The sequence below is a fragment of the Octopus sinensis genome, linkage group LG20 (assembly GCF_006345805.1).
Source record: "Octopus sinensis linkage group LG20, ASM634580v1, whole genome shotgun sequence".
NCBI lineage: Eukaryota > Metazoa > Mollusca > Cephalopoda > Octopoda > Octopodidae > Octopus > Octopus sinensis.
In genome coordinates, this window is record NC_043016.1 from 30,094,815 (window position 1) to 30,112,402 (window position 17,588).

The 17,588-nt window shown below is 36.3% G+C and overlaps 2 protein-coding genes across 2 annotated transcripts in view; one reads left to right on the top strand and one right to left on the bottom strand.

The window, feature by feature from the left end:
• The window catches only part of LOC115222576 (mitotic-spindle organizing protein 2), a 66,528-nt gene extending 53,544 nt beyond the window's left edge, over positions 1 to 12,984 (top strand). The window contains exon 4 of the mRNA XM_029792854.2: positions 12,802 to 12,984. The gene's annotated coding sequence lies outside the window, so the exon portion shown is untranslated. The remainder of the gene's footprint in view (positions 1 to 12,801) is intronic.
• Positions 12,985 to 14,539: 1,555 nt separating this feature from the next.
• Positions 14,540 to 17,588, bottom strand: part of LOC118767349 (atrial natriuretic peptide receptor 2-like) — a 76,592-nt gene continuing 73,543 nt past the window's right edge. Inside the window, exon 10 of the mRNA XM_036511743.1 lies at positions 14,540 to 14,641. Coding sequence (XP_036367636.1) covers positions 14,563 to 14,641 — 79 coding nt within the window. The 3' untranslated portion in view covers positions 14,540 to 14,562. The remainder of the gene's footprint in view (positions 14,642 to 17,588) is intronic.

A 17,588-nucleotide genomic window follows, 5' to 3' on the forward strand; every position in this document is an offset into this window, starting at 1 on the left:
TGTTCTTACAGCTCTTATAAAAGAGGTTATTGTTATCACCAAATCTATTACCATCACCATCGTAATAATTTTTAGGATTGCCTTTTTAACATATACCTTTCATTTCTTTTCTTCTTCTGTGCTAGCATAGTTTGGTCGTGTTTGTTGGTATACATTTCATGTCTCCTTATATCAATTTTGTTATCTGTGAGGTCTGTTTTTGATCTGGCTATACCTTACCCCCTCTCTTTTCTCTCTGTTTTTTTTTCCATCAACCCACTCACTAATCTGCAATTTTTGAAAACTGGACTTTTACCCTATTAACTTCAAATAATTACTACTATAAGAGGCTGTACCTCCTCTTTAGAACATTGCATCTCCTCTTCTTTCTATTTTGAAATATGTAAAGAAACATAAGTAAAGTGAATTTATTTGGTAATATTGGTCATTATCTTCATCATTTGAATTTTTATTTCATTTGCTTCTATGGGTTGTTGTACAAGTGCACAGTACATTTCATTTGTGGTCATTTTACTGCAGTGTACTCACATTCACCACATTTTTCTCATCCCTGCTTCAACTGAGCTGGACTTAGAAGTGAAAGCATATATTTATTCTCATTGTTTTATAATAATCACACATTACATTGTAGCTTTGAGATTGTGAAGGGGTAACTGTTAGTTTTTAGAACAATATTGTAAGGTTTGTGTGAGGCCAGTTCTGGCCAGTTTGATAATAAAACAGGTAGAATACTTTGGCCAAACATGGCCGGTTTGAATGCTATAATGTTAAAGATAGTTTATCAAAGAATATTTCTCAATGATATTAAAACCAGCCAGCTCTATTTTTATGAGCGCTGCAATAACCATTAATTTATATGCCACAGAAGATAACCATATCTGTATCTGCCCAGCAAACAATTTTACAAATAGTCAGAACAAGCCAAAAAATTCAATTTAATTTACTATTTTTATTTTAAAACTCCTACTGGTTCTATAATACTATTTCATTCTTCTTTTTCTCTCTCTTTCTCTCATTGCTCACATTTGACCACTGTCCATCTTGCCCTTCCTTATATGACCAGCTCTCTTTTCCTTCAGGGAAATTCAGAACAGTGGATGTGTTTTTTTTCTCTCTCTCTTCTATCTTTTCTCTTTTCAAAATAATGTTTCTCCCAGCATTCACTATTTTCCTCTTGTTCTAGTCTAACGACCCTCCATGTTTCTTTTTGTTCGGTTTCCTTGTATGTCTCCACTGTCATGCTTTTGTTCCCAACTTTGACCTTCCATAAATCCTAAATTTTATTTTAGAATTTATGGGAGCAGCTGTCTTTAAAGACTCATATTGTTGTTGAATGCTCAAAATATAGAGGAGTAGATAGACAGCCGACAACTGGGGGAGGGCCCTTTATCTGTGTTTACTTGTCCTGTTTTCCATTTTTTTCTCATTGTTTACATATTTCACTCATTTGTTTATGTATTTCATGTTATTTGCACCGTTGGTGATGTCCTGTACCCATATATGCATGGATATATATACAGGGTGTCCCCCAAAAATGTATACACACCTTAAATAATTGTAAATTTGTTATTCTTTGTAAGCCTAGTACTTATTCTATCGTTCTCTTTTGCCGAACCACTCTGTGTATACATTTTTTAGGGACACCCTGTATATATATACATACACATGTATATATTATATATCATTTACTGTTTATTATTTAATTGAATGTGATGCATCTATTTCCAAGTAAGTTTATATATGTGTGTGTGTATGAGTGTATGTGTATATATATATGTGTGTGTGTATATGTATGTATGTATATAGGTTGTGTAAGTTAGAGGTTATGCAACCATCTAAGGGATAGATGTATCCGTTGGCACTCCTGGTGTATTACCTCACTATGTATAGTCCTTGTTATAAGTTATATGGTAGTAGGTAATTTAAAGGTAAAACGTTGGTTTAGTATATGTAGAGACGATAACAAATGGAGCAATAAATAGCAATGAGAAGTGGATCATTGATGCTTTAAAGTCATTTATTTAAATTAGGAGTATGTTTACAACTGTTTCTATTTATCAAAATGGGGTAAATTTGCATTCACTTCATTGCAATTGATAAACATCATCAGAATGATTATATGGCAAGATAAAATAGAAGGAAAGAAAAGGAAAAAATGTTTGTTAATCCAATAGTCTTCCATTTTAGTGACTTATCATCTCTATCTCTTTCTCTCTTTTTTTACTTGTTTCAGTCATTTGACTGCGGCCATGCTGGAGCACCGCCTTTAATCGAGCAACTCGACCCCGGGACTTATTCTTTTGTAAGCCCAGTACTTATTCTATCGGCCTCTTTTGCCGAACTGCTAAGTAACGGGGACATAAACACACCAGCATCGGTTGTCAAGCAATGCTAGGGGGACAAACACACACACGCATATATATATATCATCATCATCATCATCGTCGTTTAACGTCCGTTCTCCATGCTAGCATGGGTTGGACGGTTCGACCGGGGTTCTGGGAAGCCAGAAGGCTGCACCAGGCTCCAGTCTAATTTGGCAATGTTTCTACAAATTAGACTGGAATATATATATATATATATATATATACATATATACAACGGGCTTCTTTCAGTTTGCATCTACCAAATCCACTCACAAGGCTTTGGTTGGCCTGAGGCTATAGTAGAAGACACTTGCCCAAGGTGCCACACAGTGGGACTGAACCCAGAACCATGTGGTTGGTAAACAAGCTACTTACCACACCCACTCAACCATGGTTTTACTTTTAAATTACCTACTACTGTATACCTTATAACAAGGACCATACATACTGAGGTAATACACCGATACATGGAACTATGTAAGTTACTAAAATGGAAGACTATTGGATTAACATTTTTTTTTCTTTCTTTCTATTTTATTTTTGCCATATAATCTTTCTGATGGTGTTTATCAATTGTGATGAGGTAACTGCAAATTTTGATAAATAGAAACAGGTGTAAACATACTTCTAATTCAATTAAATAATGACTTTAAAACACTAATGATTCACTCCTCATTGTTAATTATTGTTCCATTTCTTATCATCTCTATATGTGTATGTGTGTATGTATGTATGTGTGTATATATGTGTGTATGTGTGGTAGGGGTCCACCAAGGATTAGTCCTCAGCTCCCTCTTGTTCATCATAGTCCTCCAGGCAATAACAGAGGAATTCAAGATAGGATGCTCCTCTATGCTGATGACCTTGCTCTAATTGCTGAGTCACTATCAGAACTAGAGAAGTTTCAGGTGTGGAAGCAAGGATTAGAATTGAAAGGCCTTAGAGTCAACCTAGCTAAAACCAAAGTCTTAATAAGTAGGAAGGCAGACAAACCACAAATACCTTCAGGTAGATGGCCCTGCTCGATCTGTAGAAAAGGCGTAGGTAGAAACTCCATAAGATATACCCAGTGTAAGCAATGGACACATAAGAGGTGCAGCAATATCAAAGGAAGAATGCTAACTGGGAAGATAGTTTTTGTATGTGGCAGATGCTCTGGAGCAATAAACACTGACACTGTGCAGAGAACAACTTCCGCCACATTCCAGGGAGAAAAACTAGAAGTAGTTGATAGGTTCCGTTACCTATATATACGTGTATGTATGTGTATATATGTATGTGTATATATATATATATATATATATATACGTGTATGTATGTATATATATATACCTGTATATATGTATGTATATATATACTAGGGATAGATGAATGATTAGTGAGAGCTGTGCAAGCCATGTACAGAGACGCTGCTAGTAAGGTGAGGGTTGGCAACGAGTACAATGAAGAATTCCAAGTAGAGGTTGGGGTCCACCAAGGTTCAGTCCTCAGTCCTCTCCTATTTATCATAGTCCCCCAGGCAATAACAGAGAATTCAAGACATAGCTCCTCTATGCTGATGACCTTGCTCTAATTGCTGAGTCACTATCAGAACTGGAGGAGAAGTTTCAGGTGTGGAAGCAAGGTTTAGAATCGAAGGGCCTTAGAATCAACCTAGCCAAAACCAAAGTCCTAATAAGTAGGAAGGTAGACCAATCACAAACGCCTTCAGGTAGATGGCCCTGCTCGATCTGTAAAAAAGGTGTAGGTAGAAACTCTATAAAGTGCACCAAGTGTAAGCTATGGATACATAACAGGTGCAGCAATGTCAAAGGAAGGCTAACTAGGAAAATAGTTTTTGTCTGTGGCAGATGCTCAGGAGCAATAAACACTGAAAATGTGCAGAGACCAACTTATACCACGTTCCAGGGAGAAAAACTAGAAGTAGTTGATAGCTTCCGCTACCTAGGTGACCAAGTCAGTAGCGGGGGTGGGTGTGCTGAAAGTGTAACTGCTAGAGTAAGAATAGCCTGGGCAAAGTTTAGAGAGCCCTTACCCCTGCTGGTGACAAAAGGCCTCTCGCTCAGAGTAAAAGGCAGACAGTATGATGCATGTGTACGTACAGCCATGGTAGTGAAACATGGGCTGTGACTGCTGAGGATATGCGTAAGCTCGCAAGAAATTAAGCCAGTATGCTCCGATGGATGTGTAATGTCAGTGTTCATAATCGACAGAGTGTAAGTACCTTGAGAGAAAAGTTGGACCTAGCATCAGTTGTGGTGTGCAAGAGAGACGTTTGCGCTGGTATGGTCATGTGACGAGAATGGCTGAAGATAGTTGTGTGCAAAAGTGCCACACCCTAGCAGTTGAGGGAACCCGTGGAAGAGGTAGACCCAGGAAAACCTGGGACGAGGTGGTGAAGCACGACTTCCGAACTTTAGGTCTCACCAAGGAAATGACTAGAGACTGAGACCTATGGAAGTATTCTGTGCGTGAGAAGACCCGGCAAAACTAATGAGACCATAACCCGTGGCCTCTACCTGGTATGTAGCCAGCCGACTTATACATACCTTTCCTTCTTGGGACACAAAACTCCACTTGTGAAGACCCGTTGAGGCAAGTGAAAATCAAATCAAACCAAATCAAATCAGATATCAGAAAGCAGAACCAAAATCGAAGTCGATCAACATCAATGGAAATTGCAGCTATGATACCAGTGCCGGTGACAAGTAAGCGAACCATCCGATCGTGGCCGTTGCCAGCGCCGCCCCCCACTGGCCTCCATGTCGGTGACACGTAAAAAGCACCATTCGTTCGTGGCCGTTGCCAGCTCCGCCTGGCACCTGTGCGGGTGGCACGTAAAAAGCACCCACTATTCTCACGAAGTGGTTGGCATTAGGAAGGGCGTCCAGCCGTAGAAACACTGCCAGATCAGACTGGGCCTGATGCAGCCTTCTGGCTTCACAGACCCCAGTTGAACCATCCAACCCATGCCAGCATGGAAAGCAGACACTAAATGATGATGATGATGATGATGTGTGTATATATATATATATATAATATATATATATATATATATATAACGTGTGTATATATGTATATTATACGTGTGTATATATGTATATATATACGTGTGTATATATGTATATATATACGTGTGTATATATGTATATATATACGTGTGTATATATGTATATATATACGTGTGTATATATGTATTATATACGTGTGTATATATGTATATATATATACGTGTATATATATATATATTTATATATTTTCCATTTCGTAGCTTCAGCCCAGAGCTGCGGCCATGCTGGGGCACCACTTTTTTGCTACACTTTTATTATTGAGAACTTCCTGTAATATGTGACATGTGGTGAATAAGGGAGTTTGATATTGCTACCCTCACTTGCACCTCTTGCCACAAGGTTGGTGCATCTAGGACTCTTGACAGGAAGAGGTCCAGTTTCGCTTTGAAAACGCCCACATCCACTTTGTGTAGGTCCCTCAGGCTCTTTGGGACAATATTAAAAAGCTGTGGCCCCTGGAAACCAGACCATTGCAGTAACTGGTCCTGAAGTGCGATGGCATTGCTGGGATCTTTGGCACTGTGCAGTGTCGACTCGTTCTGGCATTGGTGTAGCTTTCAATGACAAACTTTGGCACAATTTCTTGCAGGGTCTTCCAGATGTATATTACTGCATACCTCTCCCACCAACATTTGACAATCAGTGTTGGTGTGTTTATGTCCCTGTAACTTAGCAGTTTGGCAAAAAAGATTGATAGAATATGTACCAGGCTTAAAAAAAAAGTAGTGGGGTCAATTCATTAGACTAAAAATTTAAGGTGGTGCCCCAGCATGGCTGCAGTCTAATGAGTGAAACAAGTGAGAGATAAAAGGTGCCTGGCCCCCGTGCTGGTGACACGTAAAAGCACCATCCGTTTGTGGCCGTTTGCCAGCTCTGTCTGCCCCCCGTGTCGGTGGCACGTAAAAGCACCATCCGTTCGTGTCTGTTGCCAGCCTCGCCTGGCCCCCGTGCCGGTGACACGTAAAAGCACCATCCGTTCGTGGCCGTTTGCCAGCTCTGTCTGGCACCTGTGCGGGTGGCACGTAAAAAGCACCCACTACACACACGGAGTGGTTGGCGTTACGAAGGGCATCCAGCCGTAGAAACACTGCCAGATCTGACTGGACCTGACGAAGCCTTCCAGCTTCACAGACCCCAGTTGAACCGTCCAACCCATGCTAGCATGGAAAGCGGACGCTAAATGATGATGATGATGATGATGATATATATATATATAAAATCATTTCACATTTCTTTTCCATGTCAGCATGTGTTGGAGCAGTTGTCACTATCTAAGTCATTTCTTATTCAGAGTTAGGACCTTCTACATAGGCTAGAGGGTAATGCCTCACTCAACCATCTCAGTTTGACTTCTATGGGTTGGTATCCTTCCTAGCACCAACCACGTATAGAGCATACTGGGGGCATTTAATCATAGCACCAAACGTTAGAAACATAATCTTGTTCTCAGCTAGACTAAGTGGTCGTCATGACCCTGCAGTGTCTCCACTCATTTACCAATCACTTTACAAATACATTGGTTACATTTTATTGATACTAGTGAAGTATCCTTGTTACTCACAAAACTAAAGAGCCCCAACAGCTATGTGATGAAGTATAGAAAGGGTGAGGAGAAAAGTAAGATGAGCAGATTTATTGTTTTGAGAGGTTGTCAGAGGAGAAAGTCACATAAGGAAGTCAAGGAGTATTTGGAGGAAAAGAATAGTGTCAGTGAAAGAGATAAGGCTGGGAAGTGGGTGAAGTAGTTAGCATTTGGAAGGGCATCCAACTGTAAAAACCATGCCAAAACCGACCTCTCTTGTGCTGGTGCCGTGTAAAAAGCACCATTCTTCTACCTGGCCGGTTCCCATCAACCGTCCAGCCCATTGATGACGGTCATTAAATGATGGTGATGTTGATGCATGCTTTTAGTTTGTAATATGTTGTTTATATATATATGTCTGTGATATGTTTTTAAATTGCAGTTTTGTGTCATGATGTACTAAAGAGCAATTGATAATTTTTGCATTATAATTTTTACATAGGCATTCAGATTACTCTGTTAAATGTAATACCTGTTTATTCATACTGTTTTGATTTAATCATGCATTATCTCATAGCTTTGAGGTTTCAATAATATGACTTGTCTACTTTTTAGAGTGACATTGCAGTGTAGGTGAGAGAGCCTGGGTCTAGCCAGTTTGAATATAAAACAGGTAGAATATTTTGGGTGGATATCATGGCTAGTTTAAATGTTAAGGGGTTAAATCTTGCTCCTTTTGATGTTATTCTAGACATAAGTGCTTCCATTATTTTACATATGGCTCTGATGCATATAGACTGCCTTAGACTTACTCTCATTAGCCAGTGTTTTCAAGACTTGAAGACATTGATCCAAATATTCAGTCAGTGTTGTTTGAAATTAATGAGCTGGTCTCTCGCAAAATTCTCATCTTTTGGTTTAATGAAGATCTCCTCTTTCAGGTAGTTTATCACGTTCTTGCAACTGTCACGGCCGTTCGTGAATATGAATATTTTATCTGATATGAAGATGTGTTTAGTCTGTTGATACCAGAAATACTGGCAAGGAAATTTTCAGACATATACATAATCAGTGTCTGAATTGATACCAATTAGAAAGATATTGTGTTAAGTCTTTTGGAACATAGAAGACAGCTCCTATAAGAGCTGTTTAGTAAACTGTCATAAGAAGTAACAATAAGAATTCTCTGTACTAGAGACTTTATTATTCAACAACCAATGATGCATTACACCTTCCAGGAAGGAAGTTGAACTGTATCATGTGATACATCAATTTTATAAGAGTGTGGTACCACAATATTAATCATTAACTATAGTAACTAATAATGTTGATAATTAAATTATAATATGGTAATTACTAAATATGATAACTAAAATGTTAATTAAACTATTATGTAGTAATTACAAAATGTAATAAGTAACAGTACTGTTAATTAATCTGTAGTGGAGTGCTTACTAAATGTAGTTACTAATAATGTTGATATTAAATTACAATGTGATAATTACTAAATATGATAACTAAAATGTTGTTAATTAACTACATAGTAATTACAAAATATAATTAGTAACAATGCTGTTAATTAATCTATAACCAAGTAATTACTAAATGTAATAACTAATAATGATTAATTAAACTGTGTAGTAATTATTGAATATATCAACTAATGTTGTTAAACCACAGTGTGGTAAATACTAAATGTAGTAATTAACTAAATAAACTACTGTATAATAATTACTGAAAGTGGTATCTAATAATGTTGTTAATCAAACTGGCATAGTAATTTCTAATTAACACAATAAACAGTTGTAAGTGGGTGATCAGTGTATCAATCTTGTTAATGTAATTAAAATATTATAATTAGATTTTATTCAATTTTGAAATTAAGGTTTCTGTTTTGACTTTTATTGCTTGTCTAATATAATGTAGAGTTAATTAAAATACTACTCCAATCATTGGTTTAACAATGTAGAGTAGGGGCTAAGAATTTAAAGAAATACATTAGATAGGGCCAGAGAGGAAGAAATCTTGATGTTTGCTCACTGGCTTAGGAACAAGATTTGCTTAGGGTGTGCCAACCCAGGTCCAAAAATTTTTACAAAGTCTTGTTTTTTGTATTTATTTCTGTTCTGTGTTCTTTGTGAAGAAACCTAACATTGAGCTGCTTCTAACAGAACACTTTTTATTCACTGTTTTCTAAACCTGAGAAAAGTAAGTAGGGTTGCAAATTTTGATTTTGCACCCCATAAAAATTCTAGGGTGTGAACTTGCTCTCCCTGCAACCCCCTGTTTCCAAGCACAGAGAATGAGACATATGTGGCTGTTGCCTGACTTGAACATGTGTATCTCAAAATCTGCATGATAAATATAGATCCTGGTTTAAATGTTTGTAATCTGGTGAACTTTGCTAAAGGCACTGAAGGACTACGCTGTGATATTAAATTGGTGCATAAACATGTAGACATGACCTAGCAGCCACTGGTGTATAAATGTGCAGACCCCACTTGGAAGCCACTGATGTATAAACATGTAGACACTGCCTAACTACTACAGATGTGTAAACATGTTGACACCACTTGGCAACCTGGTTGTATAAACATGTAGACACCATCTAGCAACTACTGGTGTATATACATACAGATGCTACCTAGCAGCCACTGCTATATAAACATGTAAACTCCACTTGGCAGCCACTGAAGTATAAACATGTAGACACTGTCTAGTAACTACAGGTGTGTAGACATGTAGGCACCACTTGGCAGCCACTGGTTGTATAAACATGTAGACACCACCTAGCAACCACAAGTGTATGTACATATATGTAGACACTACCTAGCAATTATTGGTTTGTAGACATGTAGACACCACTTGGCAAAAACTGGTTTTATAAACATGCAGGCATCGCCTAGCAACCACTGGTGTCTAAACATGTTGGCCAACCACAAAGATCTATTTCAGAGTTGTACTTGCGTAAGAATATTGAATATCTCGAGAAATAAAATCCTTGGATCAAATATCTCTAATTCTACATGCAGCAAAAGAAAATATTAACTGCAAATTGTTTATAGTCTTACTCTCAGTGAATCCTCCTTGACTGAGCTTCCAAATCCTATGGCAAAGACAGACTAACACATTACCAAAGGAAAGCTGTAAATTGAACAGCTTTTTATTAGTTCTTACTCACTTTTCCTTCTTTTTTTTAAAAAAAAAATCTTTATTGTAATTAATCTAGATCAGTGGTTCCCAGCCATTTTTTCACCTATGGACCCCTTTGATTATTTTATTCTGGTGGACCCTCATAACCATTCAATGTTTTAAAAACTAGTTTTATGGAAGCTTCTTTCAAGATTCCTATTTTACTTGTGTTGGTTGAATCATGTAAAATATCAGGGAAAGAAACCTACTTGTTTCTTGCAATACATACCAATACATACATCTAAAGCAGAGGTTCTCAACCATTTTTTTTAATCTATGGACCCCCTTGATTACTATTTTATTCTAGTGGACCCATAGTCATTCGATGTTTAAAAACTAGTTTTATAAGATGCAGCATGGATTTTTGTCAGTGAACAGGTCGCGGTCTTAAAGCGACGAAAATATTTTGACAAATTAAACTTAAATGTTGAAGTGAATCGAACGGCTTTTGTGTGTTTCTTAAATGGCTTACAAACACCTGCCATGCTGCAATTGTTTTCGTTTCAGCACATGATCTCAGATCAAATCACTTGCTATGCAAGTACATCTCCGTAGTTTTATAAATATTTCTTTCAAAATTCCTATTTTGTTTTACACATGTTCACATGTGTAGGTTTAGCTATGTAAAACATCAGAGAAAGAAACTTAGCTGTTTCTTACATTAAATACATCTAAAGCAAGTTTTTTTAATGGACCAATAGAATACTAATGTGGATCCCCAGTTTATTATTTTACTGGTATGCCCCCACTCCCATCCACCAAACACAAAAATTTTATATGGACCCCAGTTGAGAACCACTGATCTAGATCGTTATAGCAATTATATGATAGAAGTACGGCCATTCTACCCATTTGATAGCACACAAAAATGTTTAATGAAACTAACATTCAGTTATTAGCAACAAAGCAGTGTTAGTACCAAATAGTAATCTCTATATCCTACTTATTTGATGTGGATGTACTGTAAGAACACCATGATATTGCAGTATTCGTCTTGAGAAAGCATCTCATTATGATATATTTCTTTGCTTTTTAACACTGTGCTAGAACACTGTGGTAATTTGGCATTCTTAAAGAATAGCCATGTTAAGTAAGATATACAGATTGCTAAATTATTATTTCATGAAGAATCAAAATTTTCCTATTTCCATTGCTCAACCATGACTTGGTCACTGACACATTTCCGCTGTGCTCAGGTTAAAGTGGATGAAAAATTTGACACTTCATGAACTGAATTAAAGTGAATTCTAAAAGTTTATTTTGTGTGTTATAAAATCACTAAAGCAAGGGTTTACTTAGAAAAAGACTGCTAACACTTGCAGTTAATAATACTGTTGTTGCAGGAGAAATAGGGAAATTTGATCCTAGCAATTTATCATTTAAACATCAAATGCTCTTATACCAACATTTTTGTTAAGCATGGGAGAATTAAATGTCTAAAATGTCTAGGTTTAGATTTTGTTAATGCAATTCAGATGACTAACCAAGGATTGGTTTGAACTATTGTCAATAGGTGTCTTATTACTACTGAACTAAAACATCTGAAGAATGACCAGTTGAAGCAATAGATATATGAATTTCAGAAACTAGAAGTAGACACACAAAACAATTATAATCTTATTCGGGAGAATTGTTCTGTCACCCAGATACAAAGGTTTCCTTTTTTAAAACAAAAATTACGGTGTTTAGTTATATGTTAATAAATATGTTTAGTTGGATGTTGACTCATTAATAAAAAAAAACGGGGTATTCAGCAATATGCTAGCATTATGTTAATAAATAACATTTGTGGTGTTTAGCTGTATGTTAACATGTTAAAAAACTATGATGTTTTGCTGTATGTTAACATGTTAAAATCTATGGTATTTAGCTATATTTTAACATGTTAAAAACAATGGTGTTTAGCATTATGTTAACAAAATCTTGGTGTTTAGCAGCATGTTTACATTTTGTTAATAACTATAGTGTTTAGCTGTATGTTAACATCATGTTAATGAAAACCTATGATGTTTAGCTGCATGTTAACATGTTAAGAAACTATGATGTTTAACCATATGTTAATATGTTAAAGAACTATGGTGTTTAGTTGCATGTTAACACGTTAAACTCTATGGCATTTAGCTATATGTTAACATGTTAAAAAGTATGGCGTTTATCATTATTTTAACAAAATCTTGGTGTTTAGCAAGATTTTAACAAAATCTTAGTGTTAACATTTTGTTAATGAAAACTATACTATTTTATCATATTGTTAATGGAAAATATAGTATTTCAATGTATTATAACGTGTTAAAAACTATAGTGTTTGTGTTTTTGACCACTGATAAGGATACATAAAATGTTTAGCTGAATTTAATTAAGTAAATAAAATCTATAGTGTTTAGCTGTATTTTACCATATGTTAACAAAAAGTATTGTTTAGATGTAAATTTTATGTTAATGCAAACTATAGTGTATGCTGTATTTTCATGTAATCGTTACCAAAATTGTAGTGTTTAACTATTTTAAAGTAAATGTTAATAAAACTGTACTCTCTAGGTATATTAAACTAATGCTGTACTATCTACCTATCTATAAAACCGAGATGCCGACATTTATTTCTACATATACGATGATAGAATTAACTTTTCATTCAATTCTTCTTTTACAGGGTACCTCCATCAGATTGGCTGAAAGATAAAACAACAGTTTAAAGGCATTAAATTAACCAAGTGATCACAGTCATGATCAAAATGGAATGATTGAGATTTGTAAAAAAAAAAGTGATAAAGAGCCACCTCACATCTTCCTATCATATGACTCACCTCAGGACTCTAATTTTGAAGTCAGTTAACTGTCATCCTGTTTAAACCTTTTACATTCAGATTACTCTGTAATGTGTAATGCTCATATATTCAATTTGTTTTGAACAATTCATGCATTATTTCGTAGTTTTGAGATTTTGATGATGTAACTGTTTATTTTTAAGATGACATTGCAAGGTAGCTGTGAGAATCTGGGTCTGGTTGATTTCAGTATAAAACAGGTAGAATATTTCTGCTGGATATAACTTGTTTAACCCTTTTGCATCCAAACCAACCACATCTGGCCAAACTATTTAGCATGTTTCGTTTTTGGATTTTTGGATTTGGTTTGCAAGATTCTTTATATGAGTTTGTGTGTTGAAGCATATCCTGTTGTGTCTGGGGAGAGTCATTTTCTTTTTGTGCCTTATTATATAACACACTCACCGGTAAAATTTCCACTTATATCTTAGTTTTATTTTCTTAAAGTTTTTGTTGCGTCTTGCAACCCTTTCAATAGTCTTGACTCTTGAAAAGGTTGCAAGACGCAATGAAAATTTTAGGAAAATAAAAATAAGGAAAAAGTGGAAATTTTACCGGTGAGTGTGTTATATAATAAGGCACAAAAAGAAAATGACTCTCCCCAGACACAACAGGATATTTAGCATGTTTTATGCTGAAATAGGCCAGATCTGGCCTCTCACCTTAACCCTATAATGTCATTCTAAAACTAAACGACCATGTCATTGAAATCTTGAAGCTATGAGAAAATGCATGATAATTCAAAGCAATATGAATAATATGAATAAACAAACATTACATTTGACAGTATAATCTGAATGCTAAACAGTTAAAAAGCTTAAAGCTGGTTATTCATTATAGAAAATGTTTCAATTTTGACTCATCTGAGACAAGTGTGTGAATGATATCCTCCTCCTAGGCACCTCACTTCACATTTATCACACATCTGAAGCCATTTAACCTCCCCATTCCACAAGCCCCAAGTTGTTTATCCAGAGCTGTGCAGGCAGCATAGCATCACTTCCCATAATACATAGGGAAAAAGTTATTCACCACTGCAACATCTGCAAGACTACTGCCTCTGTGCATTGCATAGGATGCAAGGTTCCCTGCTTCCCAAATTGCAGAGTTCTCCTGTCCTCAATACCTCAGCCTAGATGACTCTCTAAGCAAGACTCCCACTAGAAGAAATGTTATTATGTTTTTTGCGTACCTCATTTCCAACTTTAGATTGTATGCACTCAACAAACCTCATCTCAAGTTTTCTATTTCATGTCTATCCACTCTCACCATCATTTACATCCTGAACTCTTTACATGAACACCACCCTGTACATAACTCCATGTCCCCCTACATGGCCTTGCTTTTTGCTTTTTGAGCCAAAAAATTAACTAACTAACTAAATGTAATGTAGCTTCTTACTGTTCCGACCCAGCAGAGCAATTGAAAATATCTCAGTGGCTTCAGAATAAAACTTCCACAATTCACAGACATTGCCTTTATCCATTGACTAATTATATATATATATATGTAAAAAAAAATTTTTTTTCAAATAATTGATGAACATTAAACAATTATGTTAAATTTACTGAACAGTTTTCTTTTTCTTACTCGAACTGATTCTGGTCAATACTTCCTGGTACATTGGCTGAGTCTTCAGGCAATGGTGGTACTTGGACACTTTTACTGAATGAGAAAAAAGAAAAAAATAATGGCACAATAGGTTCTCCTTTGTTTGTACAATTTTAAAAGTTTCTAATCTAAGCACAAGAACAATGATTTTAAGGAGAGAGAGGTTTAGTTGATATCACAGATGGCTTAAAGAAATTTAGCAAATTGTACATCAAGTGTTGATATTTAATTAACATTTTAAAATAAACATTTATGTGTTGAAGGTGCTGCTGTGTTCCATCTCTGAATGCACGAGTTGATATTTCATCAGGTGATGAAACAGCTCTGTAGGTGTTTCAGCCCCTTCCACTGCAACACTAGAACTCCTTCGGACTACCTGCTAATTTAGGCAACAAAACTGCTGCATGGCAGCATAAGCTTTATTGAGTCAGATGATATGACTCTGGGCCAGATGTTCCTACCATGCTCAATGCTCAGTCTTGCTATATCACTTCTATCTCTTGAGCCAATCGGAATGGTTTGCCTTGTATGCAGCTTTTGACACTTTTCTGGCAATATCTCTATGCTTTAAGAGGGCTTAGGGATATCGCAACAAATAAAGACCTCTCCTTAGGTATAAGGATAAGTTGAAGCAATCACTAAAGTCTCTACAGCTTAACTTGACATCTTGGGAAAGTCATTGCCTTGATCAATCTGCATGGTGTAAAATGTGACATGATGCATTTGAACAATTTGAGTTGAAGAAACAGAACAATAAAAGAATTATATCCTGCAATCACTAGACACATTTGTCCAATTCCAGGCAAAATCAAAATTATCAGTGTCCCCATTGTGACTTCATAGCAAAATCCATACCTGGACTGAAATCACATTACTGCATCCATCGCAAATAGATGCAGCTTCTTATTTTTTTTTTAACTTCAAAGAGTGTCCATTGTTATTAAGAACATGGTAAGCAAGTAGAATTGTTAGCATGCTGGGCGAAATGCTTAGCAGCAGTTAGTCTGACTTTTAAGTTCTGAGTTCAAATTGCACTGAGGTTGACTTTGCCATTCTTCTTACTGGGGTTTATAAAATAAGTACCAGTTGAGCACTGGAGTTGATTTAATCAATTTACATCTTCCCCCAAAACTTCAAATTCTGTTCCTATAGGCATAGGAGTAGCTGTGTGGTAAGTAGCTTGCTTACGAACCACATGGTTCTGGGTTCAGTCCCACTGCTGGACACCTTGGGCAAGTGTCTTCTACTATAGCCTCAGGCGGACCAAAGACTTGTGAGTGGATTTGGTAGATGAAAACTGAAAGAAGCTTGTCGTATATATATGTGTGTGTATGTGTATATATATATATATATATATATGTGTGTGTGGATATGTTTGTGTGTCTGTGTTTTCCGCCCCCAACATTGCTTGACAACCGATGCTGGTGTGTTTACATCCCGGTAACTTAATGGTTCGGCAAAAGAGACCGATAGAATAAGTACTAGTAGGATCTTTTCCTTTTGAATGGCACTTTGTAACATAATTTCTAGTTAACTAAACACTTTTAAACTTCGTATACTGGTAGAATGTGTTTATAAAACATCATTTTTTCTTGGCTTTATTGAGAAAATTCTATAGGTTGTAAGATATTTTGTCTTTAATTTCGAGCATTTCGGCAATTTTAACCAATCGATTACCTCTATTGACGTAAACAACATTCCGTGCTGTATGAATATGTCCCTCATTTAAGAAACAGATTGGGTTTACATTTGTGAAGAAAAACCCTAACCCTAAATCTAAAATAGATTGAAATGCAATAGATCGATACTAGGGCCATAATTATGGGTGACATTTTCATTTGACACCACTAGAAAAAAATCCCATTTTCCGTAGCGGTGTCGTATAAAATTGTCACCCATAATTATGGCCCGAGTATCGATCTATTGCATTTCAATCTATTTTAGATTAGGGTGAGAGTTAGGGCTTAGGGTTAGGGGTGGGGGAAGGGTATCTTTTTTCTTCACAAATGTAAATAAACCCAATCTGTTTCTTAAACGAGGGACATATTCTTTATGCACAGAATGTTATTTACCTAAATGGACTCCAGCAATTGGTTAAAATTGCCAAAATGCTCGAAATTAAAGACAAAATATGTTACAACCTATAGAATTTTCTCAATACAGCCAAGAAAAAATGATGTTTTATAAACACATTCTACCAGCATACGAAGTTTAAAAGTGTTTAGTTAACTATAAATTGTGTTGAAAAGTGCCGTTCAAAAGGAAAAGATCCCACTAGGCTTACAATGATTAAGTCCTGAGGTCGATTTGCTCGACTAAAGGCAGTGCTCCAGCATGGCCACAGTCAAATGACTGAAACAAGTATAAGAGAATAAAAGAGAAAGTAGAAAGGATTATTATTGTTGTTGTTGCACTTCGTGTTCTGAGTTCAAATCCTACTGAGGGTGACTTCCATTCTTCCAAGGTCAATAAGGTACTGTCTATATTCATACATTAGAACACATATTTAAAGAGAAGTTCAAACACACACATATATGCATATACACATGCATGTGCACACACGCAAACACAAAACCACACACATACACACATGCATACACACATACATATGCACACACAAACACACGCACGCACACATACACCCCCACATACACATACACACTCATACACACACATACACACACACATACACACACGCATACACACAAACACATGCACACACATACATACACCCCCCCACATACACATACACACTCATACACACACGCATACACACATATGCACACACAAACACATGCACGCACACACATACACCCCCCTACATACACATACACACGCATACACACATACATATGCACACACACACATACACCCCCCACATACACATACACACTCATATATACACATGCACACACACACACCAATACACACATGCACACACAAATATATCTTGCTACTACTTAAAATGACTTTCTGTCTGAATTACTGTCTGTTTGTGCAG